At 41.0% G+C, this 26,429-nt stretch overlaps 2 protein-coding genes across 5 annotated transcripts; one reads left to right on the top strand and one right to left on the bottom strand.

Moving 5' to 3' along the window:
- Window positions 1-65: 65 nt before the first annotated feature.
- Window positions 66-12,547, top strand: dgke (diacylglycerol kinase, epsilon). Its single transcript, XM_080722211.1, has 12 exons — window positions 66-571; window positions 2,626-2,927; window positions 3,753-3,909; window positions 4,121-4,240; window positions 4,731-4,874; window positions 5,569-5,726; window positions 5,946-5,997; window positions 6,097-6,210; window positions 6,455-6,526; window positions 7,559-7,686; window positions 8,723-8,834; window positions 9,874-12,547. Exons 1-12 carry the CDS (start codon window positions 404-406, stop codon window positions 10,093-10,095), a joined length of 1,749 nt encoding a protein of 582 aa, XP_080578337.1. The 5' UTR covers window positions 66-403; the 3' UTR covers window positions 10,096-12,547.
- Window positions 12,548-12,666: 119 nt separating this feature from the next.
- On the bottom strand, window positions 12,667-26,429 carry trim25 (tripartite motif containing 25). Of its 4 annotated transcripts, none has more exons than XM_080722207.1 (13): window positions 26,237-26,429; window positions 24,103-24,759; window positions 23,802-23,897; window positions 22,756-22,989; window positions 21,556-21,724; window positions 19,965-19,991; window positions 18,637-18,708; window positions 18,311-18,382; window positions 17,469-17,570; window positions 16,745-16,786; window positions 15,811-15,975; window positions 15,498-15,569; window positions 12,667-15,399 (listed from the first exon to the last, which is right to left on the bottom strand). In XM_080722207.1, the coding sequence occupies exons 2-13, from the start codon at window positions 24,706-24,708 to the stop codon at window positions 14,870-14,872; spliced, it is 2,187 nt and encodes a 728-aa protein (XP_080578333.1). In that variant the 5' UTR covers window positions 24,709-24,759; window positions 26,237-26,429; the 3' UTR covers window positions 12,667-14,869. The 4 variants fall into 4 exon arrangements, with proteins under 4 accessions (XP_080578333.1, XP_080578335.1, XP_080578334.1 ...); XM_080722209.1 differs by lacking the exon at window positions 26,237-26,429 and adding an exon at window positions 25,571-25,674; XM_080722208.1 differs by lacking the exon at window positions 26,237-26,429 and adding an exon at window positions 25,450-25,488.

The following is a 26,429-nucleotide window of genomic DNA, read 5'->3' as shown; positions in this document are numbered from 1 at the left end:
AGTAGAGAATGAACCAGAAGCGGTAGATTATCTATGAGCAGCAGCAACAACAGCCAGCCAGGCAGGCAGCAGCCAACATCAGGCGCTGGAGTTCAGAGCTGCGGATGCTAAGGTTAGCCTGGTGAGTTAGCAAGGTGGTGGATTTTCTTTCCCTTCTTTCATCTGAAGACTGGAGTGGTCGTTTCATAATAACATGATAACAATGGGAACCCTACTGGGGACAATGATGCCCGCGCCCCGCACACAGTCGGCTGTGTTGTTTACATAGGGGCTCAACACAGATTGATCTCTGCTCGGCTGAACGTGCGTCGTTCCGTTCGTTCCTTGCCTAAAATCGCCGTCACCGCGACCTCACAGCGCCCTCCCTCATCCATCCACCTCCCCCCGTCTGAAGTGAACGATCATGTGCGGGGAGGCTGGGGGCGGCGAGGTGAACGACGACCACCACAACCACAGAGGCTCCAAAGAGGAATGGACGCTCTTGTTCTGGACGTCCGTGGCCGTTATCGTGCCTGTTATCATCACGCTGTGGTGCAGCGCCCAGCGCTCCAAGAGGAAAACGCACATGAAGGTAGGGATGACGAGACGATATTGCCACGATAATCATTATTATCGTTTAAGGGCCATTCACATTGAACACTATAATTGCGACCGTAGGTCAGAACCGTCACAGGTTGTCCGTATAACGCCTTCCCTGACACTGACTGTGGTTCCCCTGACGCATCACCGTGACATCGCATGTGACATCACAGTGATGTCAGATACTCAGAGCATGGATCTCCATATATGGGCATAAACAGGGGACATCACAGTGGTGTGGCTGGTTCAGACACTCTTCATGTATGGGCATAAAAGGAATTGTATGTTGTGATTTGATGGGAACCACTCTAACATAATTTTATGCCCATATATGGAGATCCCTGATATCACCCATATCTAACAGGACTTCATATGGGAATGCCCATACAGTATATGGAGGAAGACAGCCCATATCTGTGAGGCTGGTTCAGACAGGGATCTCTGATATACGTCATAGAATTTTCACATAACAAATAACTGAGTAAGCATGTTTGGGGTCTCGCAGCATATCCCCTAGCCCTAGAATGTCTCTGATTTTCGTTCGATTGACACTTAGTGTAATCTCATATTGACAAAGTCTATATGAATGATCACAGACATTCTAGGGCTACATATCTCCATATACAGTACATGGATCTCCATATATGGGTACCAGGAGTCTCCATATATGGGTAACTGCCTGGTCCGATATACATCACTGGCCAGACAGCAAAGACATGGCGTCTTGGCATGGTATAACTATACAAACATTCATATAGTTTTGTGTTCACATCATCAACTATAAAAAATACAATGGTGGAAGATATAGGCTAGTTATCGTGCCCAGTGGTAATGGCATTTTATCGTGATGAAAAACACTCACAATAATCGTATTGTGGAGATTTAAATCGCGAGATTATCCTCCGTCATGCACTGGGATCAATTCACAAGCTGCATATCCATTATCCGGTACCATTTAAAATTTAAATTCTCTGGCCATTGGTTAAACGGACCTGGAAATAACATACTTGATACAGTCTTTTTTTCACTCTATCAAATTTCTTATCCGATATTGCTATTTTTGGTCCAGGATAATGGACGTTTGATCGCGATAATCAAAATATCCCCAACTGTTGGGAATATTTTGATTATCGCTATCATAATCGTAAATCGCAACTTCTTTGGTCACGATAATGCCATTATCGTGACCAAAGAAGTTGCGATTTACGATTATGATAGTTGTCAACATTGGACTGTCAGAATCCAGGAGATTTATTTTTTTGGGGGTGCGCGGAACTCCCCAACCAGGGTCTGGGGGGTGCTCTCCCTAAAACGTATTAATAGATATATTTTCCTGTGTTCTGTTGAATTGTGTGCATGTTTGATACATTTATCAGGATTACTTTACTAGCATGTGTACAATTTCAGCCTAAAATGCCAAATGTAGGTGTACAGATTTGATGACTGCAGCAAAGTAAGACATCTTTAATAATGATGTCTCATCTGTAAGTCATTACTTAAGTGAATATCTGTATGATCTTGCATGAATTGCCCCCACCCCTAAAGCGGGGGGTCTGGGGGTCCTCCCCCAGAATTTTTTTAACATAGTAGATTTAATCTCCTGTGTTGTGGTGAATTTTGTGCATGTTTGATACTTTTATCAGGCTTGCTTTACTAGCATGGGTACAATTTCAGCCTAAACTGCCAAATTTAGGTGTACAGATTTGATGACTGAAGCAAAGGACATCTTTAATAATGACTTCTCATCTTTAAGTCATTACTTAAGTGAATATCTGTATGATCTTTCTTGCATGCATTGCCCCCACCCCTAAAGCGGGGGGGTCTGGGGGTCCTCCCCCAGAAGAAAATTAACATAGTAGATGTAATTTCCTGTGTTCTGGTGAATTTTGGGAGTTTGATACAAAATCCAGGAGAAATCCAGGAGATTTGCCAATCCAGGAGCATGCCAGGAGATGGGGTCAAAATCCAGGAGACTCCTGGGAAATCCAGGAGAGTTGACAGGCCATTAAATGGTGACATGAAATGTTCATATCGTCCCATCCCCAGGATTTCTTCCGTAAGAGCAAGCATGGCTGGCACGTCACAGACCTGTTCAACAAGCCCACGTACTGCTGTGTGTGCTCCCAGCACATCATGCAGGGTGCCTTCTGCGACTGCTGCGGTCTGTGCGCCGACGAGCAGTGTCTGCGGCGGGCCGACCGCAGCCTGCCTTGCAAGGAGATCATGATGGCCCCGACCGAGCACGACACCATGGAGCACCGCTGGGCCCGCGGCAACGTCCCCCTCGCCAGCTACTGTGCGGTGTGTAAACAACAGTGTGGGACCCAGCCCAAGTTGTGCGACTTCAGGTAATAATGCACTGTAAAGTCCTTGATGCAACAATCTTTTAGTTTCATGTCTCACCCGGGATTAGATCACAGGTTTCGCTCGAGATCCAAGGCAGAATCCCTTCTTGCCCAGGGGATATATTGCGCATATGAGCTACAGGCAGTACTGCTCACCATCAACTAGTAGGTGTCGTACTCCTACCATGACACCAGGTTCTACATTTCTCAATGGAAGAGTAGGGAATCCACCTGCTGCCACTGCAGATATGTTCATTATAGTGTAACATAGTGGTTCTCAAACCTTTTGGGCTTCAGTACCCCTTTTCCTGATTGCTGAATCCAAGTACCCCCTTTAAACAATAACATTTTGATTAGACAATACTGACATCAAAAGTCCTGGTTTGATATCAATATGTTGAAAATAAAAGTAGCCTATTGTTTTCTATTCAGTAACAGTTGTGCTAGTCAAAATTCTTACTTCATTTGGTTTACAACTTTACAGAGCAGTATTTACACATACATGTGTCAATGTTTTATTAAACATTTTCCATTTTCTCTCTCAAGTACCCCCTGTAGTACCTCTGCGTACCCCTAGGGGTACACATACCCCCATTTGAGAAACACTGGTGTAACATATTCCACTCTACTGTACACAAATATCTAATGTCTTGGCTTTAATTACTTGGCTTGAGTTAAATGGACGAGCTGTTATTAACTGTTTACTATGATTGCTTCTTTGAAAGTGCTTTTTCTTTTTTTTAGGTCCACACGCTTACCAAAACCAGGAAGTTTTCGGCTACACTTCTGACATTGAACAAAATCGTGCCCCCCTCTCTTCCCCCACAGGTGTGTGTGGTGTCAGATGACGGTGCATGATGACTGCATGGACAGCCTGGCACCCGGGGCCTGTGACCTGGGAGAATTCCGGAGCCTCATCATCCCCCCATTCTACCTGCACCATGTCAACAAGCTCCGCCGCAGACATCCTGATGAATACAGCAAGGTCTGAACTCTGAACGTTATAAATGGCACCTTGAAGGCTGTGGATAGCACTTGCTGAGATGCTGACATATTATTTCACACAATGGTATTAAGTGTGTGTGTGTGTGTGTGTGTGTGTGTGTGTGTGTGTGTGTGTGTGTGTGTGTGTGTGTGTGTGTGTGTGTGTGTGTGTGTGTGTGTGTGTGTGTGTGTGTGTGTGTGTGTGGCTGTAGCTGGCCTCTGCCTGTGGTAGTGGCTGGACTCCAGTGCTAGTCCTGGCTAACACTCGAAGCGGTAACAACATGGGCGAGGTGTTGCTGGGAGAGTTTCGTACAGTCCTTAACCCCGTTCAGGTCAGTATCCCTGCTGCGCTTATAAAGTACTGAAGTCCTTATGTCAAAGCCATCCGCCCTGGGTCACAAAGAAATGTTCCATTAAAAACAAATTTTAATACAAATTGTTCTCCAAAAATCATCACAAATGGAAGAAAAAATGTTATGTTTACAAGGCATAAACTACAAGCCAGCCAAGTTTCTACAAATAAGACTGTCAAAAATAGACTGTTAACAAAATATCAACGACGACAATAGAGTTTAAAAATGATTTTGAATGACAATATTTCTTCATAAACTAGAGGGCATCATGGTTTGTCTGTATTGTACCTGTATATGCACTAATAGTCAGTGGCCCACACAAGGTACAGTATAGCAATATCATCGTAGATTCACCTCCTCCCAATATACAGTCTTTCCCTCATACTGCACAAATCTTGCCTCTTTTTCTGTACTGAATTTCTTACGCATGTCTATTAATTTACATTGTGTTTCTCCTCTCCTCCTCCAGGTGTTCGATCTGTCAGAGCTGTCTCCATCCAAGGCCCTCCAGCTGTGCACCTTGCTTCCCCCTGGCAGTGTTAGGGTGCTTGTGTGTGGAGGGGATGGCACTGTGGGCTGGGTGCTGGATGCCATTGACACCATGAAGCTTAAGGTGAGACATGTCGCAACTCCACACCACCCTTCAAATACTGGTGATTGATGAACAGACAGTGTCACTATGCACATTTTCTAAACATCCTAGTTGTTGATCATTTACGGTAGGTATTGGTCATTAGTTGAAGTGGATTGGATTCTAAAATGATGATCACTGTCAGTTGTACTGAACTTTGTGTGAGCAGACTGCGCACTATTTGTTCACAATCTGCTGTGCAGGCAGGCACGCACTGTCATTTTACGGTATTTGTTTGTCTGTGTTAAGAAATGAAATCATTAGCATTAAATAAGACGGATAAATAACAAAAACAAAATGGTCTAATAGCATTTAGTCACCTTATATAGCCCTGTTTGTCCTGTGAGAACTCTGCTGTGCAGTGGTCATCTGTGTGATTTCTCAGATGATTTAAATTCATCATCAATGCTTGTTAAGTCCCAGCATGTTAATGTGTTTGTGAAGTGATGCAACGTCAAGCTCTAATGGGTTATTTACACCATAACACAAAATGATACTGTAGTATCATTCATGGTATGCATTACAATACCAAAAGTCCAACACATTGTAATCATTCCTGTCATTGTGGTTGGCAGTTTACATTTCTAGCTTGACCTCTGCTTCATTCTTTATTATAACATGCATTCCTTACCCTGTTCACTACTGCTCTCATATTTTCAATTTCCTATTTTGTTAGGGCCATGACCAGTTTATTCCTAGGGTGACCATTTTGCCCCTGGGGACAGGAAATGACCTGTCCAATACGTTGGGCTGGGGGGCTGGATACGCTGGGGAGATCCCTGTTGAACAGGTTCTACGTAACGTCCTGGAGGCAGAGGTGGTTAAAATGGACAGGTGAGGCAATGATACAACTTGTCTTTCACTCCAGACTAATGGTTGGCTTTGTTTTTATGTCACTATATATGGCATTACTGTTAAAGATTTGAACCGTGGCATCCCAGTTCTGGGCATGTTGTTATAGCTGGAAGAAAAGGAGCTTGTAGATCTGCTATTTTGGAAATTATTTTGAAAATGTTTGTGTTCAAGTTGTTAATTGACAGTTGATGTTTTCAGGTGGAAAGTACAGGTAGCGCCTTCAAAAGGCCTCTACTTTCGTAAACCAAAGGTGAGGTGCATCCTTGTCTACTACTACTTTATTTACCTACTTCTCACAGAATTACACTGACCATACAAAGATACAGGTGACATTATGCTCTCTCTCCAGGTTCTGTCTATGAATAACTACTTCTCTATGGGGCCAGATGCTCTGATGGCACTGAACTTCCACACTCACAGAGAAAAAACGCCCTCCTTTTTCTCTAGTCGCATCATCAACAAGGTGAGAAAGGGAGACCTACTTAATTTTGAAAACATTTCCATATGAAAAGAATATTTGAATATTAAAATGTAAATGTAAATTGAACGACACAGACCATGGCAGTGTTTTGTAAATAGTGATAAGACAAACATGGGTACTGCATATTGTAAACAAATTTGCTACTGTACATTGTTTCAAAGACTTGAAACATTGTAAACAAAAGAGTATACACCTATTAATTTATACATTTCCACTGTGTTCCCAGGTTGTGTATTTCCTTTACGGCACCAAAGATTGTGTGTTGCAGGAATGCAAGGATCTGGATAAGAGGATTGAGGTATAGTAACTATGTTACTGAATTACTATGATCAATATCACTTTGTTTCTGTGCTTTGTCCTCTGTGACTTGGGCATTTCTCTCCATAGCTGTTGTATTCTGGGCTGATAATCTGTCCATTTACATGTACACATACAGTATGAAAGCAAATATCTTAGAAGTTTTGAGATCCGCTTGATTATTATTTGGAAAAAATTCTTCCTCCTAGTATAATCATACTACCTGATCATCATGTTTTTATCATGGCACCGCATCTTTAAGAAATTAGTTCCTATGGGGTCCTTTCCTTCATTTTGGTACGAACCTGAATCCATCTCTGGTTGAGGACATACTATAAGGATACAGGAGGTCCATTGGGGTTTGGATATGATGGGTTTGCTGTGTTGGGTGTGTTGTCCTGCTATGCGGATTATATGGATTTCATAAGACGTGGATGTGTTGTTTGACTGATGTTGATGTTTTTGTTTTATTTTTGTTTTTTGGTTGTTGTCTTGTTTTTTTTTGTGCTTGCTTGTTTGTAATAACATATTTTCTTTATCCTATATTATGTATATATTCTTTTTTAATTGTTGTTTTGGGTGAAATTTTCAATCCTCATACCACTGTTGTATATTTGATGTTTGTACAAAAGAAGCTGCTACTCTTATTATTGTACCACTTCATTGCCTTAAATGCTTCACTTGAAAATCAAATAAACAAAGTTAAAAAAAAAAAAAAAAAAAAAAAAAAAAGGGTTAGGGTTAAAAGAAATTAGTTCCATTGAGGGTAGTTATTTTGAAGCAGAAGCCGGACACTAGATATTCTGCCATCTTTAGACATCATTGCAATGTATGACCTCTTTCCGTCAGAAGAGGGAGACAACAAACAACACTTACAGATTGTATCTTTAAAAATTACTAATTAAATTAAATTGTAAAACAACTCAATAATGTATTAACTATGTTTCCATCGATGTGCGTGCAACATTGCTTTGAGTAGTGCCTCTTTCTCACCTTGTATTTACTCTGTAATTTTGTATGTGATTTCTCCCAGTTGGAGCTGGACGGGGAGAGAGTGGCACTGCCCAGTCTGGAGGGCATCATTGTCTGTAACATAGGTTACTGGGGAGGGGGCTGCAGACTGTGGGAAGGCATGGGAGATGAGCCCTGCCCCCCAACACGGTAATACCATTACCTGCACTTTCTTACGAGGGAATTACAAGCACCTTGATGTCTGGACAATAAAGCCCATAGTTAACTGGAGTTTTTTTTGTACATTAGGACGTGGTTGATGTTTTAATAATTATAGCTCAGTTGTGTTTTTAGCTCTAGCATTCAGGCAGATGCTGTAGTATATTTGTGTTCTCTGAATAGTAATTCATGCAAAGACCACATGGCTACCTGGAAATGCAAATATAGCTGTGTTCTGTAGGTCAGTGGTTCTCATAGTGTGCTCTGGCAACACCCAGGGGTCCTTGAGGGGGTTCCAGGGGGTCCCCACCAAAATCTGTTTAAACATTTAACCGTGTATACATAGGCTATTTGAAAATAGCCAAGATCTGTTATATATATGTTACAGTTAGATTGGGTAACTCAGTTAGATCGTGGTAAGAGCACTCGTTTTGTCGTTCACCACACACCCCTACCCTACCGCCACCTGGATCAATTCACTTTGATAGTCTCTTATCAGCGCACCTGTGTAATTCTGCGTAATCACCATGAGATGGCGACAACAGCCATTCACTTGTGTAGTCGCTGACGTCACTCGTTTGCGACCCCTCTTTGTTTATCTACCAGCCTAGCTCAGCTGTGTTTAGCCATTAGCTTACTATGCCTAACTCTAACCCTAACCCTAATCTTAACCTCAGTAAAACTATGCCTAACCCTAACCTCCGTGGGGTGAGGCGCTATCATTCCTGCCGACGCTACGTTGTCGTTGTTGTGGATCAAAGCGACCGCTTGTTCCGCCCCGCGCCGCACAACGAGCGCTCCGGTTCTCGATCTAATTGATTCTCGATCTAGCGGTGACATATACTTATATGGAGGTCGTTGGCACAAAACCTTTTCAGATAGGGGGCCTGCAACCAAATGCATATTAAATTGGGGGTCCTTGACATGAAATAGTTTGAGAACCACTGCTGTAGGTGTTGTTTATGTATCTCACCATCTTTCATGGTTCCTCACACTTTTCCTCTTGTGTAAATCCCTGCCTCCCCAGGCTGGATGATGGTCTGCTGGAGGTGGTGGGGGTGTTTGGTTCATTCCACTGTGCTCAGATCCAGGTCAAGCTGGCCAACCCTGTACGGCTGGGTCAGGCTCACACTGTCAGGGTGAGGTGACAACGCATACTCGCTTCACTACACTGTCACGATTGACATTTTACATATGGGGGATAGTAGTGTTACTGTAAATAGTAATAAAGAAATCTCCGGCTTATTGTGTCTAAAAGGCATATTTAGCCACTTGCATGCATGCCCCAAACACTGAAATAAACATCATTAAAATGGCTAAAACGATAGAAAGCATTGAATGAAAGCATTTTAACATTCATCTTTTCTCTAATTACAATCTTAAATATAAACCCTTGTTGTAAAAAAAAACAAAGTTGTCCTTTAATTGTGTTTTTATCGTTGACAATTACATTTCTGTTTGGCTTTTAGGCACATGGCAGATATGACACATATCCTAAATATACAAAGAAATTACTGACATATTCTCATCGCAACTCGTTGTGAGCTTGTTATGTCAAATAATTTTGATTAGACAATTATGTAATAATTGTGACAGGCCTAACAACACATCCTGTTTGCGTTTTATGCCCCAGTATACTGTGGGGGTGCTAGACTAGTATGATCAAGTATGTATTGCTAATTCCATAATTTTCCTCAGCATACCATTCATTTTACAAGGAATACCTTTGTAACGGAATTAGGGCTGTCACAATTATTACATAATCGTCTAATCGCAATTATTTGACATAATTGTGATTATTTTTCATAATCGTCATAATCGTTTCCAGTTGAAAAATGTTAAATAAGTCAAAAATAGTGGAAATAGCAGATCTACAAGCTCACAAGGCGTCGCATCGTTGTGAGCTTGTAGATCGTCTATTTCCACTATCAATGTTATTTTTTAAGTAGTAAGTTGTCAAATATGTCAGTAATTTCTTTGTGTATTTAGGTTATGTGTCATATCTGCCATGTGCAACTTCAAAGCCTAAAAGCCAAACAGAAATGTAATTGTCAACGACAAAAACACAATTAAATCGTTAATCGCAATTATTTGAGTGACAATTAATCGTCATGTAAAATGTCATAATCGTGACAGCCCTAAACGGAATGTTTCCCTCCGGCTGTTTCCCCGCTGCAGTTGGTTCTGAAGAGCTCCAGGATGCCCATGCAGGTGGATGGTGAGCCGTGGGCTCAGGGCCCCTGCACCATCACCATCACTCACAAGACCCAGGTCCTCATGCTGTACCACAGCGCGGAGCAGACGGATGACGACGATGAATCCAGCGCCTCGGAGGGCGACAGCGCCACCCCCCGTGAGCCCCCCAGCCCGCCGGGGCCCCCCGTTTACGCCCGTGCATAACCCACACACGCCCAACACCTGGTGATCTGAAGCTCCCCGCTATATTGCTTTATTTTGCCTTAGTTTAGCCCGTTTTATATTCTTTCTTTGTCCCTTGTATTATTTGTATTAATGTAAAGGACCTCAAGTTTGAACCAGGGTTATTATAGTTAACTAAAACTAACAAAATACTGAAAACTAGAATTGGAAAAACATATTAGTGACCAATTAAAATGTGTTTTCTTTAGAGAAAATGTCCATATAGTTTTATCTGCTATTTTAGTCAAAAATAGCAGATCTACAAGCTCACATTGCATCTATTTTTGCTAATTCATTCAGACCTTTTTGAATATTGCCCATGACAATACATATTTCAATGAAACTATAAAATAAAACTAAACTAAAATTACGAAAGTAACCAGCAAATCCGCTTGAAAGTTTTATCAAAACTAAACTGAAATTGAAAGTATATAATATTTCAAAATGAAAAATGTAAAACTATAATAACTTTGGTTCTGACATCCTTATAAAGGATTCACCTATTTTCTGACGGTTGGTTCCAGGGGTTAGTTCAGTATTGGTAGTGTATATTCTTTGTATAACTTACCTTCACTCGCACATATGTTATTACCCAGAGCTCTTTCAATTCCCTTGTCACGAGAAGAATGTTTTGCTCAAAGTTTCTTGAGAATTTGCACTGTTACCTTCTGCCATAGTCAAAGTAATCCCTTGTAGAAAACACTGCCTTTGCAGACAGAATGCTCAGTGCTGCACAGCAGGGATCAGAGGCCCCATATTTCACAACATCTTCAGACTGTTAACACCTGATTTATACTTTGTTGAGCGGCACATTGTGTCGCACACCTAAAAGAGCAGATCTACAAGTTCTACCACCGTCGCACAACTAAGTATATCAGGCTTTACGATGGGATTGCTAAACCAGTCACTATGTGAACTTATGGGCAAGTCCTAGTCAATTCATGACTAGGACGAAAATCCTTTAGAAACTACAACCTACATACAGTAGATGGAAATAGAAAAACTGACATATTCTAAGTAATAAAATGGTATTAGGTTTAGTTAATGGTTATATTGTCTTGTTTTGCTTCAAGAGATCAGAACTCTGGCTCTGAAATGGGTGATATATGTAGGCCAAAATCTCTGACTCAGGAGAGAGCAAGGGCTCCGACACTTTAACTGACAAAGAATATATTTTTATGTCGTCTTAAATCACTGGAGATTTTCAGATTTCGCTTACTTTAACAATGCACTGTCACAAGAGAAGATGCAGGCCAAATGACTATGCATTACATAGTCCTAAAACATGTCTACAGTATATTCCAGAAGGACCCTTTGCCAACCAGAGTGGATAATATATATTTTGCTGCTAATGAGCTGCCCTGCGAGAAATCTTATCCACTCCGTTTTATTCCTCTTCCTGTTTACGTTGTGTTGCACTGTTGTGGCGCTTGCACGGCATAGAAAACGGTTTATAATCGTGAAATTGTCAAGACTAGACCACCTAAAACGACTTTAACTGCTATACGTTGGTGTTTGCGAAATTATGTTACTTTTACTTCTGTGTTCTTATTTTAATGTTTGTCAAGTATGTTGTATTTTTTAAGTTCTTAATCCCACCTAAGTTCCTTATTCATGCAGTTGACAACATTAACCACAGCGTGGTTGTCCTAGAGTTAGTATTTTGTATGACAGTTCCTGAAGTCATTTCTACACATACATTTCTTTCCTCTCATTGTTACATTGTTTTGTGACTATTGTTATTTTTACTGGTTACATCAGATCTGTAACGTGTACACTTCAAATTATTGAATTGGTCACAGTTTTGCCTACCTACCTGTTGAGAATGTAAATATTTTTCGGAAATTACAGTGGATGGATGTTTAACTCTTTCTACCAAACTGGTTGCCTGGTGCTTACAGCCATAATAGAAAAGTCTACAGAATGTTTATTGCTTTACTATGTAATCAAAGCCCACTGGCATAGAAATATTTTATGATACAGAATTAAATCAATCTTTAAGAATATGGCTGCACATAAGGCTGATCAAGTATCAGTAGTTTCCCAAATAATGCCTATGCTTGTGGAATTTGCAGCAATTCTGCAGGTAGTTCTTCATGGCGATTAACTTCTGTGATGATTAACTTGTGTTTGTGAATGTCTTGTTGCCAACTGAACATTGACCTCTGTTTACAACACTGTCATAGATACAGAGCAGTATACTGTATGTTATACTCATTTTATTGCTCAGTGATTCTATTTTCTTTCCATGTGTTGGTAAACTACAGGGGTGATTGGTTACTTTTTTCCCTCCGACATGGATGGGATTGAGGTGGCTGATATTAAGTCTTAGAATGTGTTTACAATCATAAAGACAGCCACTGTGTAAAACTCAAATTATTTTTCTTTCTGTCAGAGCGACATGATATTAATATATATATATATATATATAGTTATGTAAGAAAAACTAAGATGAGTGTCTAAGCAACCATTGTGTCAGAACTTGTGGCATGTTAAGCTGTGGGTAGGGAGTTGAGAACACTTTTGTTGAAGTCAGTCAAAAATGTACTAGGACTGGGTAAACAAGCTTTTATTGAAAACAATCATTAAATAATTGAAAAACAAACTGATTTGGTAAATGTTCAAAAACTGACATAAGTTTAACTGAATGTATTGGAATGATTATTTGGATCTGAATATGTGCCCATAAATATTTTCACATGTAGCCAGTGTTTTTCTTTGCCTCTGAATCAAGAAATATCCTTTAACAATACACTAAATATCCTATAACAATACACTAATGCACTATGGCATACTAACATTTATTGGAATGCAAAAAGTAAGTATATTAACATTAACATTTTGGAACTAAACGTGCACAACTTTAATGCAAAGTGTAATTAAATTCCACAAAAACAGGAAACAAACTAAGCAGACTGACACTATATTATTCACGTCTAGTAGTTTGTCCAAAACCAAAGACATCCAAACAGCAAACATGCATAATGGTATTTCCCCACTCAGATTACAACCAGCAGTAGTATACACTAAAGTGATGTACCGCACGTTACCTATATACTAGTACATATTGTATATACAAGTGGTTACAGAAACTTGATTTCCATAGCAAAAGATTGAAATCCTACTCGTTCTTTCATTATAAATCAGTCATTTACAATGAAAGACTTGGGATAAGTTTCAAATGTAAACATCTTTTGCTTTTTGAAATCTTAAATCTGAGGAGCACCCTTGTTTAGTCTGTACCAATATATAATGGAACTATGCTGTATGCAATGCCCACTGGGAAAATTCTTAATGAAATTACCCAGTCTGTAGTTTGAAGTACTATAGTCAGATGTAGTTGGTTGTTACTTGAACCAATCTTTGACCATACTGCTTTAATCCCCATGTAACCACAGGTAAGCAGTAAGGTTTAGCAAAAGAAAACATCTTTAATAGAACTCTGCATTGACCAGCAACGGCTTCCACTTTATATTCCATTGGGCTTACTGCACACCAAAATCAACATGCCTGTCCTTTAGGATGGGCGGATTGACCCAACTTTATTGTAAAGAACAGCTAAGCTGGTGCGAAATCTAGAGAAGATATAGCATCCTGACATTTGTCATTTTATGGAATCATATCAACTACTGATGCACTCTGTGGAGCTAAGTCAAGACAGAAGACACCAAGTTGTGAATTAGCCATGGTATCTTATATCACTGGCAAGTTATGAGGACAAGTCCACTCATAACACACAACAAAATCCAACTAAGGGCTGCACTTGTATACCGGATCGTTCAGTACTTAAAGCGAAGCTACATCACATATTAAACCATTTCTTCCACAGAGAACAGGTTTCAGCAAGCCAGAGAACTAATCTCACTTATTTTGAAGTATGGTGCCAGTGTTAATGTGTTTCATATCGATGCTATATCTCTGTATTTATCAGTCAAGCCACATAGGACAAGACCTTAAACATTGAAAGTATTCACTGTGTAAACTCACTATACCTCATTCAAATTGAAAATGGCAAGCTTACTTCATCATGACACATTTTGAGGCATCAGGTTATCATTGGCAGTCAAGTCAGTAAACACAAATACTGCATTTGCTGTACCGTAAGTGTTTAGTCTAAACCTGTATTTGGTTCAGAGACGAACTCCACCATCTGGTACCATGGAGTACATGTATTTAGCCTCAGAACGACATAGTTACTGCAGAATGAAACTAACACTTGATGAAAACCTCTATCCTTCAAAAAGAGAGCATGTCGTATTAACCAATGGTCATGAGATAATGTGAATCATTAATGAATAGGGAGTGACTTAAACTTGCTATATTTACTGGTGGTCACTAACACATTCTTATTTTATATATATACTGGTCACTTACATTCTTTTTAGGACAGCTAGTTATTATCAGTGTGGCTTGCAGTATGATCACACATGCTTTCATGTCTTTTTCAGCTTTTGTTCAAGTCACTTTTCAAGACCAATAAGCAAAAACAATAATTCCTATATTATGGCAAAACTTGAAATCTGAACTGCAACTGCAACATAGACTTATTGTAAAATTTAAGACATTGATTTAACTTTATAGCATGCTGTATAGCAGTCTCTTGGAACTGGAGACCAAAGTTCAGAGCATAACATATTGTACCCATGGGTTTAACATTACTCTCTATCTCTACAAAATATATATATTTTTTAATCTGTGCACACACACATGCAAGTATTTAGAGTGTGGGTGTGTATATGGGGATTTTCGGGTGACATTACCCCAGCTTGCACAAACTAATGGACGAACCACTGGAGAAGAGCCAGAAGGCTGGGTACACCGTCTCAGTGAATGGGAACACAAATGTATGGAAGGGATAGGCCCTGTCAGCTACGTTGTAGAACGTGGCTGCCCCGTCCTCACAATCCAACAACACACCCACACGCTTGGGACTGGAGTTTGCCAGCACTGTCTCGCTGCTATCGTGCCAGGCAGACAGCTTGACATTAAACCACTCAACACACCACGACTGACTGTTGCGACCCATTCTGCTGGAGGGCCCTTTGCGGTCAATGCTGTTGTACGCTATCCCTATGCCAATGAAGTTGTTGCTACTCATTTTGACCTCCCAGTAGTGCCGTCCTCTGGAGAAACCCTTGGAAGTGAGCACCTGGGTGCAGACAGTGAAACGCGCATCGCAGTCTGGGTAGGTCGCGGGCTCGTCGGACACAGTGGCCTTGGTCAACTCCTCACTGAGGGCAATGCGCTTGTGGGCCGTCTTTGGCTCGAAGGTGAGCACTGTGCCATCTATTTTGGGGAGACAAGCAGAGGTTAACATTGAGCTACTGCAGCTACTTTGTCCACATGACGATACTGATCTTAACAAGTCAGGCCCACAAACTTACATTGCAGAAGCTCGGTTCTTTTGGCAGCAGATGTAATGCTAGGAGGGATTCCTGAAGCTTCTAGAAAAGAGGCTAAAAAAAATTAGAGGGAAAAGCAATATTATTAACAAATCATGATAGATTATTGTGCCACTGCACCTGGAAAGATGACTAACATTCTAAAATAATGTTCATTTGATAAGATTAGATCTTATTGTGACATTACTGAAAACCTTCAACATTACAGACAATGTGTCAGTAATGGGGAGCACTGGAATTGGCACTGATAAATGTTATTCCATTTTCTATTTTAAATGTGGACAGGATCTTCAACCTGGTGTCTCTTTAGGTTCCGTCGCCTGGGGCCGGCCTCTGGGTGTCTCTTTCAATGTCACATCCAACTCGTTCTCCGTCAAATCCAATAGGTTCTCCGTGGAATGGGCTGCTTTCATCTTTCTTGTACCGTCTTTTTGAGAACGGGGTGGCTTCTTGCCTTTTTCTTAAAGAAAAAAAGAAAGAAAATACATATATATATTTGGAATACATTTAGAAATTTCAGGTTAAATGCAAGTGGTCCAACAGTACCAATAATATATTGTATTTGTATATTTAAAAAAAATTCTGACTGCAACTAGTGGAGTTGACATGCCAGAAGGTCTGACTCTGGTCTTTATAGCATGAGCCTGCCTGTAGTTTAAAGTGAGTGTGTTAGAATTGCATCTTTCTAGTTGAATACTCTGTATTCACACCTTCCTCACACATACATATTAAATATAAACTTGAGAAATTTCACAAGCTAAAACCCACTTTAAGGATGAGAGCCGCTGTCTCTCAGACAGGTACCACAGCAGCATCAAAAAGGAAGAGGCTGAAGAACATGGATCATGTTAAAAACATAATAGGTACAAATAGGATTACTGATGTTTTGCTTCTTCAAAGACACTGCTGTCAAAACATCATCCAGTAATCCATTTTGTGGCTACTGTATTAGGGTACGGTAACACCGAAGTTAATTACTTATTATGAGGGTGGATTCTGCCAACGCTTTTCAATGGGAATGGAGTGGTTTCTTGCCATTTGTGGATTTCTACATAGGTAGAATTAAACTTTGGTGTGACCGTAACCTTAAAATGTTTTTAAGTGTATGCTCCAGCCTTTTCCCCTAGTGTGTATACCTGTATATACAGGTATACATACATTCGTTTTTTGTCTGGTTTTCAGGAGGCATATCAAGGAAACATAATTAAGATTTGTAGGAGTATTCTTACGGTCAGTTTTTTGGCTCTTCTCAGTTTGGTCCTTGTTTTGTTCTAAAAGGGAAAAGCAACAGTATAAACGCAATAGCATCAGTAAACAAATATGCTTGCAGAAACAATGCCCAAATTTGGAGATGACTGACATCACTGGTAAGTCTGGGTTCTCCAACATTACTTCTGAGACTCCTACATTCAATCCCTCATATACTGTGGTCCTAGTTCATTTTAATTTCTGAAAGTATATACTGTGTATGAGTGACACACACACTAGAGGTGGGATAACCGACGGGTATCCCACCGGGCCGAGCACGGGTCGGAAGCGTTTTTATAATTGATGGTCAGGATTCAAATCATGTTCTTCATATCGTGTAAAAATAAATAAAAACGATAGGCTACTGCTGCACTGTTCGTTTCTGTGTTCTTCCTGGTTTACGTGATAACACGTTGCGTTGTCCTGACAACAACGCAGCTGTGTTAATGGGAAGGGAACGCAATGTGACATGCTTTGAGATATAAACACACACATCTGTAGTGGATGATAGGAGCTGACTAAATGTGTCTTGAGGAACTTAACATTTTGGGCCAGAGGTTCTGCTCTGGCATCCAGAGGAGATTAGCTGGTCACAGACAGACGGACGGACGGACGGACAGACAGACGGACGGACAGGTGCCAAACATACTTTGGCCTGGCGGAGACAATTAGATCCAAGTTTAGTCATTAACAACATTTTCCTACTTGGTTGGTTTGGTGGTTTCTTGGCCTGGCCAGCCCTGAGCGGCGCCCCTGGACTTGGGGCCCTGTGGTGTCTTGGTTGTCCTTGTTGCAGTAACCCTTCACCTGAAACCCAGCAGCAAATATTTAAGCATTCTTTTAAAGTAAACTTTTAATAGTATGGACCATATTGACACAGCAGCCATTTTGCTCTCATTTCATACTCGGGAGGAAGGGGGACAGAGTCTGTAAATGGTAATTATATAGTGCCTTTATCTAAAGCGCTTTACACAGTGCATTACATTCACCCATTCACACACTGTCGGCAGAGTAAACCATGCAAAGTTATTAGGTTTCAGTGTCTAAAGCCCTTTGCACACAGGACAGTTGTGTTTTTTCCGTTTGCTGCATGAATAAAACGCATTGGATTTGGTGTGCAATGCTGTGCGGAATCGGCGCTGCGGATCCCAAAAGGAGTGATGAGTTTTTTACCGCATGCGACAAGACGCACAAATCGAACTGGGTTCGATCGAGAAAAAGACGCGCGGCCGCAGCCACTCGTCGCACGGCTAATTCGGATCCGGTGTGCATGAGGTCGTAGAGAATCATTGTTTTCTTTTTAAAAAGTGAAATTGTCAGTTTTATCCGTACGGATAAACGAGCCTGTGTGCAAAGGGCTTTACTCTTCTACGCTAACCCAGGGGGAGCCTGGGATCGAACCGGGAACCCACTCTACCACCTGAGCTACTGCTGACCCTGGGGTTAACCACCCCAAGCAAAATGGCCGCCATGTGAATATGGTCAAATGCTACTCTGGCACAAAGAAAACTGTACTCGCCAAAACTGTAAGACAGAAATTATAATACCAAATAGTGGCTGTGGACCTGTTCTTGCAGGTGAGAAGACGCTAAACCCATGATGAGAAGCACTCGTTTCACCTGTTGAGTCAATTTTGTGACCAGATAAAAAGGCAGACATATTAAAGAATTGATTCTTTCATTATGGATTTAAAAGCATTTAAGCTAGTTTCAAGTCTTTCTGCAATTTATTCCATGCCTAGGCTACAGAATACACAAAAAGTATTTAGTACAGAAAGCATAAAGATGTCCTGAGGACGCAAAGACTACTGTCCAGCACGGAGTGGACAATATGGCCGCCATGTCTCAAATTGTACTCGAAATTGAAATAATACCAAATAGTGGCTGTGGAACTGTTCTTGCAGGTGAGAAGACACTAAATCCAGGATGGGAAGCACTTGTTCCACCTGTTGAGATACCAAACCTCTCATTACAAGAGTTGTTCTTTATGCATGGAATTTAAAATACTTGTAGCGATCCAACAACCAATTTATCACCAATTAAGACAAGCACGGCGCCATACAAGGATTCTTTTGATTTGATAAGATTTATGTCTATATAGAAATATATTAAAGATTCTGCCTCTGATTCTTTCATTATGTATTTAAAAGCATTCAAGCAAAATCAATTCACTGAGTTTCAAGTCTTTTTCGCAATGTATTCCACGCCTAGGGTACAGAATACACAAAAGCCCCATTTCAATTTTCCATACTAGGATTTAGGACAGAAAGCATAAAGATGTCCTGGGAAGTGAGAACGCAAAGACTATTGTCCAGCACGGGATGGACAATATGGTCGCCATGCAAATATTGTCATTTACTACCTCGGCACAAAGCCAGGTCTTAAATTGTACTCGCCAAAACGGTGAGTGAATAGTGAATAGCGGAATAACCAACACCAACCAATTTAGCACCAATTAGAGGAGACCTGCACTGTACAGCTTGATGTACAAGTATACCCCCTCCTGGAGATGTCCAGTATGTCGCAGGGACTTACCCACAATCCAACCCCTGATTTCTGAGTGCCAAGCAGGGAGGCACTGGGTCCTTGGTATGACCAGGCCGATGATCGAACCCGACCTCCCAGTCTCAGGGCGGACACTCTAACCACAAGGCCAGTGCCACTGAGCTGATACCACACCTCTCGTTACAAGAGTCTTTCTTTATTTATGGAATTTAAAATAGTGTAACGATGCAACAACCAACCAATTTAGCACCAATTAGTGGAGACCTGCACTGTACAGCGACATACCAAAGCCTAAACTGCTTGTGCTTATAACCACGCTCCGCTTCTGTGACCAATGCGGAAGTGGAACTGCCTCTCGCCTAGAACTGCAGACTATTTTTGTGGCCAATAAAGTATATTTTTGACCGTGACGGAGACGCACCGTCTCAAGCAAACTTGAGCCACAAGAGGCACCACCGAGCAATCAAGTCGCCGTGCCGAACGTTGCATAGTTCGCTTGAGCCGATAGCGCCATCTGAGTTATGTACCTATAGGTACAGAATCGTAAATCCTGAGAGCATTTTCCCCAACTGGCTACTGGCCAATCACAGTGTGTCCTTGCACAAGCGGTATAGGCTTTGGGATGACGACACTGTACAAGGATTCATTCGATTCGATTTGATTGCCATCCATCATGGCTCAATTGACACCAACTCACCTGTTACACACCTACCAATGTTCATTTCTGAAATGAGACCAGAAAGCATTTTTAAGCCTGAGTATCAAGGGTTAATGGAGCATTCAAAGTACAGTGGAAAAGTTAAGTCTTGATAGCAACAGCAGAGAGACAGGAGATGGCAGGAGAGAGAGTTGGTTACAGTACATGCAGCAAACAGGTTGGATTCGAATCTGTGTTGATTGCAGCAAGGTCTAAGCTATGATATGATTATAGAATGCGCTCTACCATTCACTCTTTTTTTGTTGCAATTAAATGTCATTGTTTCAGTGGTTAACAGTCAATTGCCCATATATCTAAGTGTGATGCTTTATATTAGGGGTGTAACGATATAGTAACTGAATCGAAAAATCGATTTTAATTTGCAATGATCTACTATATCGTTTGCAAAAGCTAAATATCGTACCGTTTTAGCTTTGTATCGTATCGTATCGTTTTAAAATGCGGTAATCGGTATCAAATCGTTTTGCAATGCAAATAATTGATTGTATGGAAACTAAGTATTTGTGCCTTGTATTTGGCAATTTTAAGAGGGAAAATGAAAAAGAGGGGTCTAATTACTTTTCCATTCCATATACAGTAGCTACTCTTGGTCTATCGATAAATGTGTGTAATCTCTGTGTTCATGTCAAGGTGGGTTTGTCCATATGTGTGGAATATAATGTCCATGTACAGTATTTGCTAGATAATCACAGCGTTTACTTCCATAATAATGGATTTTTTACATGTTTTACAGAGATTTCATTTCTTTGCTAAATAGTTACTATATCGATTTTAAAGCATTGATTGAATCGAATCGTATCGTATTGCCAGGAATGAACCAATATCGTCCATGTATCTTATAGTTAACCATGTATTGTGATGCGTATCATATCGTTGTTAAAATGTATCGTTACACCCCTACTTTATATACAGTATACAGTAACAGTATATGTCTTCATAATGCATTACAATGCCTGCATGATAGTTATGAGCTTCATAGAAAATGTTACTCTTAATAATTTGATTACCTCCAATCCGCCAACTTTTTTTGTGATACTTTGGAATTGTGCAAAATTAGCTGGCCTGTTAGTGTTTCTAATGCAACACACAATATATCTCTTAGAACTAGCATTACAGAGTTAGATGATTTTTGTTTTTAGTTGAGCATTCTATGCCTCACGTGTACTGTTTGTAGGGCTGTCACGATATGACATTTTACATGACGATTAATTGTCACTCAAATGATTGCGATTAACAATTAAATTGTGTTTTTGTCGTTGATAATTACATTTCTGTTTGGCTTTTAGGCTTTGAAGTTGCACATGGCGGATATGACACATAACCTAAATACACAAAAAAATTACTGACATATTTGACAACTTACTACTTAAAAAAATAACATAGCTTGTAGATAGGCTATTTCCACAATTTTTTGCTTTTTTCCTATTTTTTAACATGGAAACGATTATGACGATTATGTAAAATAATCGCGATTATGTAAAATAATCGAGATTAGACGATTATGTAATAATTGTGGCAGCCCTAACTGTCTGTATTTCTTTTGTTTTCTTTCATCATGTTCCACACTTACCTGGTTTTAGCATCTGCAGCCTGCCCTCGATGGGCTGTTGGAATATGTGCAGCAGATGTTCCTTCAGCACAGCAGCGAAAGCCTGCGACCCTGTCACTGCCTTGGAGTCCAGGGTGATTCGAGGGGTGTATGGGTCAAAGCTTGCTACAGAGGGCAGGTCAACTGAGGCCTGTAGCATGAAAGAAAGAATATTCATTGTTTTTTTAGTTGTGGTTCTTTCTTTTGACCACATTAACCCTGGCGTCCCCATTTTGGCATTTTCATTATAAGAGAAAATTCTCAAAAAATGTTACTTAATTTACACAAAGGTATGCCAGTGTTGCGTGGTGAGAATTGCTGATCTATAAGCTCACAACGCGTCACATGGCAACATGTGAGATGTAGATGTAGATCAGCTATTTTCATTGTACAAAGCTTTCGGGCTTAACGGGAAGCAACATTCAGTCGGAAGAAGGGCATGAGCCCAAAACGTTACTCTGCTTAAATAAAAGATACAGTATACACTAGGGCATTCACGAATAGTGATTTTTAGTATTCAAATTATTCGACCTCAAAGTATTCGATTAGTCGAATATTTGACAGGACTGGCCAAACTGTCAAATATTAAGTACAAGAGGCGAACATTGTGAAAAAAGCCGATCTACATGCTCACAATGCCTCGCAACGCGAGGCGTTGTGAGCATGTAGATCTGCTATTTTCACAATATTTATCTGCGGAACCGAGTCACATTAAATGTAATACCTACAGTTCCAAGTGCTTGTCAGGGTGGGGGTCCCCAGTTCAAATATGTTTATTTTGGGGGTCACGGCCTAAAAAGTTTTGAGAACCCCTGGCATAAAGCATTAAAAAATTCATCCACCAGGGGCATTGACAACTCATTCTTATGACTTCCTATCTAGCCAAGATTTATAAACTATATATTTTTTAAAGAGAAAACAATAAAAAAATTAAAATAACTGAATATTCGACTTCGGTGAACAACGTCGAATAGTGACTTTGATATTCGAAAATTCAAATATTTGGTGAATACCCTAGTATACAGTGTACTTTGTTGCCTTTGATCTGAGTCCACGTTGGGGCCAGCACCTGTCAAGTGGTCGGATGTGCATTGTGCACTATTACCCCTTTGATCCTGAGCAAAATGTTATTACAACTAATGTAGGCTAATCTACTTGCAATTTCATTGTCACAAATCTCACCTGAAGGAAGGCCACGGTTTGGGACTGACCCAACAAGCTGTTGACGCCATCTTTGGCAGCACTCAGTTGCTCCACGTTCTGAGAAAACCTCTTGGTGAGGCGCTGGAGCGACGTCTGAGCATTCGCCTGCTCAAGATCCACGGCGCTCAGCGCTGTGCGAAACTCACTGTCCAACAGCTCTCGCATCTGCTGATACTCAGCCTCCAGAGCTTGCTTCTTGCTGGATGCTGAGTCCTAGTGAAAGTCAGAGAAGATAGTTAAATAGGTATGCATTATGTTCTTTTATATATAGTTTGTTCAAGAATGAACAAGCTGATCGTTCAAATGTTTCGAGCCTGTTGGTAGCCTGCAAAGGAAATTCTTGGAGTGTTATTATTAGTTAGTATGGTTACCCCTGCAGGGCAACCAGAGACTATAGTACTTGTCCGACTTCATTCCATCTCCATTCTTCCACCGTCTACTAAGTAAACTTTTTTTTTGCCTCGCTACTCCTCCCACAGTTTTGGTGGCAGGCAAATGGGCTAAATCGACCAGCTTCAATCGGGACACGCATGCGTGCTATTCTGCTAAGAGATATGTTTATAATTTAATTGATATAATAAATGTATTTGTGAATTACTTTTCTCCATTGACTTTAATTAAAAATGTAACTTTTCTCAAATATAGAGATGGCTGACATCATAGACCACATGAGATTGACACAGTATGTACATATATGGGCTTTCCAAGATATGGGCTTAATATGAATGACATCAGGGATGTCCATATATGGGCATAAAAGGGACAAGGACTGACAGAGCGCTCCATATATGGCCATTAATTTATTAGTGAATTCGTTTTCCCCATTGACTTGAATGGGCAAAATTCAAATGATAAGACGGAATTCATTTGCGAAATTCGAGTCACGGCAACCACACTTGCAATTTCCAATTGCATCTTTCTAGTCCATTTGTAAAAAAAAAAAAAAACATTTTTAAACTTACACTCAGGATTTGGCTGTGTAACACATTGCTTAGAGTAATACAGGACAGGAGTAATACTAATACCTTTATCTTGGTCTGCATGTCATTCATTTGAGATATCACCTTCTGGTTCTTCTTGATCTTGCCATCCAGCAAAGACAACTTGTCTCTCAAGTCAGACTACAATAACAAATGCAAAAGGTGTCATTTCAAGGTGAAATTTGCGATCAATGTGACACAGTGATTATTCAAAAACTCAAATACCACACACACACACACACACACACACACACACACACACACACACACACACACACACACACACACACACACACACACACACACACACACACACACACACACACACAGACACGGACACACAAACCTGTTTCAGCCCTTTCTGTTCATCAGGGGTAGAGAAAGTGCAACCTTTGTGAACTTGCTGGAGGCAGAAGCTACAGATGCATCGGCTGTGTTGGACGCAGAAGAAGTCCATCATCTTGTGGTGTTCCGGGCAGATGCGCTCAGCCAGGTCACCCAGTGGTTCCGTAAGCTGGTGCGTGCGGAAGATGAGGTTCTCCTGGTGAGGCCTCAGGTGGACGGCACAGTAGGATGCCATGCAGGTGAGGCAGGTCTTGGACGCCGGGGCCTCCATACAGGTGTCGCACAGTATGGCGGCCGGCACCTTCTCGGCTTGGCGCGGCTCCGCTTCTTTCAGCTCTCTGGGCAGGTCCTCCTCGCTCTGGTTGGACTTCATCTTGAGGGTTTCGACCACAGAGCTGAGCACTGTGTTCTTCGTCAACGTGGGCTTTGTGGCAAAGTGGGTCCTGCACTGGGGGCAGACGTAGTCGTCTCTCCAGGTGGACAAGAGGCAGTCCTGACAGAAGTTGTGTCCACAGGGGATCGTGACCGGACAGTCGAATGGACAGAGGCAGATGCTGCAGGTCAGCTCATCCTCCAGAGCCATCAGATCCACGCCCACGTCAGACATCGTCACGGGAGCTTAATGTGCACGCAGCAGCTACACGCAGGGGTCAGCAACCTTTTTGAAATGAAGTGCCACGTTTTTTATTTTCTAGAGTGTCAGTGTGCCATGTTAACATACATTTAATGACAAATATGTTGTCATATTTTGATTGGCATGCAGGACATTGTTATAAGGATCATTAGAACCAGAGCAATAATCCACCTATCTCCCAGACTCCATCCCCAGTCAGAGTTCAGAGTTTTAATGAATGTAGAATTATCTGTAAGATGTAATTTGCTATAAATTTGCTAACTTCATTTAATTGACCACGTTTAAAAAAAGATTTGTTTGTAGAATAAAAATCCTCTCTCTGACCCTTCTGCCAGTGTGCTGGTGATCACCCTCCCCTGTGCCAATGTTGGCACCTGTGCCTACGGTTGCCTTGCCTACCCCCCCTGTCTGAGCTACAGTAACAGAGCCTACGTCACACCTGCTGCGAAAGAGAAGAGAAACGAAACTTATAGAAACGAAACTAGTGAGTCACTGCTTGCTAATAAATGATTCTCAGAAAATGTACATTTAAGTGAAGATATAGCCTGTTAACGCCATAGTTTATATGACTATTAAAGGTAAATAAGTAGCCTATTGGCTACAGATCAGATAGGCAACTTAAACGTTATTTTAAAGTGCTCAACCATGGTCGTAGCCCTGAAACATGACGGTCGCTGATAACATGACGTGCGACCGTCATGGGTGAGGATGTACCTGGGTTTGGAGAAACGACTTCGTCAGCCTATACAAACTCCACAAACATTCAGAGTTCACAAACAACGTGCTTTATAAAGTCTCACACCTGTCTAAATACTGTCCGGTATTGTATAATTACCCGGATCCTCCGTGTTCTTTAATAAGAAGCCTTTTTATCCGATCTTTTTCTGTTTTCCACGGTTTTCCCCATGCGCACCAACACTGGGATGTGGGCGTGGCCTTGAGACATGGGTCCGGAAATACATGGGAAAACAGAAAAATATCGGATAAAAAGTCTTCTTATTAAAGAACACATAGGATCCGGGTAATTATAAAATACCGGACAGTATTTAGACAGGTGTGAGACTTTATAAAGCACGTTTCTTTTGAAATTTGAAAGTTTGTGTAGTTTGTATGGGCTGACGAAGTCGCTATTGCAAACCCAGTTCGATCCTCACCCATGACAGTCGCACAAGGCTACCATGGTCGCTACGTTGTTGTTGTTTTTTTGTTATAAGATTTTGTTGCAGAATAGCCACGTCGTGTCATTAACGGAGATAAGTTGCTAGCCTTGGACAAGAACCGACCTACTAGCCCTGAATGGCTGTGATATTACATGAAATGTATGTAATATACACCATTCTAGGGCTATACTGGGCTAGAACCAATCGATTCCTTTTCTCTTTTTTTTGTAATCGATTCTGACATTTGTATCATCTCGATAAACATCTATGGCAGCTTCTTTGCATAGCCCCTAGCTCACTTTTTGAAAGAATAGCAGTTTATATTTGTCACAGTAGCCTACCTTCTTTCCAAATGCAACTGCAGTAGGCGGCAGCGGAGTTCAGAGGTGTGAAGAGCGGTGGACGTCGCATCAAAAAAATACCACACAGTGAGTGCTCAGTCACAGCCTGTCACAAGATCACACCTGTCTATTACCGTCACCTATGGCCGCCAATCACTACCGCGTAGCTACTGTACTGTCATTGAACGATAGA

Source organism: Nannobrachium achirus, assembly GCF_963921795.1.
Source record: "Nannobrachium achirus genome assembly, chromosome: 3".
Taxonomy (NCBI): Eukaryota; Metazoa; Chordata; class Actinopteri; order Myctophiformes; family Myctophidae; genus Nannobrachium; species Nannobrachium achirus.
Note: the sequence above shows the minus strand (reverse complement) of the source record. Positions and strands in the feature narration are given on the sequence as shown.

What these genes read in the sequence shown, in the direction of transcription:
- dgke (XM_080722211.1), top strand. Translation starts at nt 404, where the DNA reads ATGTGCGGGGAGGCTGGGGGCGGCGAGGTGAACGACGACCACCACAAC. An exon ending in GAGGTGGTTAAAATGGACAG is followed by an intron (nt 5,727 to 5,945) that starts GTGAGGCAATGA and finishes TGATGTTTTCAG; the next exon opens with GTGGAAAGTACAGGTAGCGC. An exon ending in GAGCCCTGCCCCCCAACACG is followed by an intron (nt 7,687 to 8,722) that starts GTAATACCATTA and finishes CTGCCTCCCCAG; the next exon opens with GCTGGATGATGGTCTGCTGG.
- trim25 (XM_080722207.1), bottom strand. Translation starts at nt 24,708, where the DNA reads ATGTCTGACGTGGGCGTGGATCTGATGGCTCTGGAGGATGAGCTGACC. An exon ending in AGTTCCACAGCCACTATTTG is followed by an intron (nt 18,383 to 18,636) that starts GTATTATTTCAA and finishes TTGACTCAACAG; the next exon opens with GTGAAACGAGTGCTTCTCAT. An exon ending in GAAACCACCAAACCAACCAA is followed by an intron (nt 16,787 to 17,468) that starts GTAGGAAAATGT and finishes TTTCCCTTTTAG; the next exon opens with AACAAAACAAGGACCAAACT.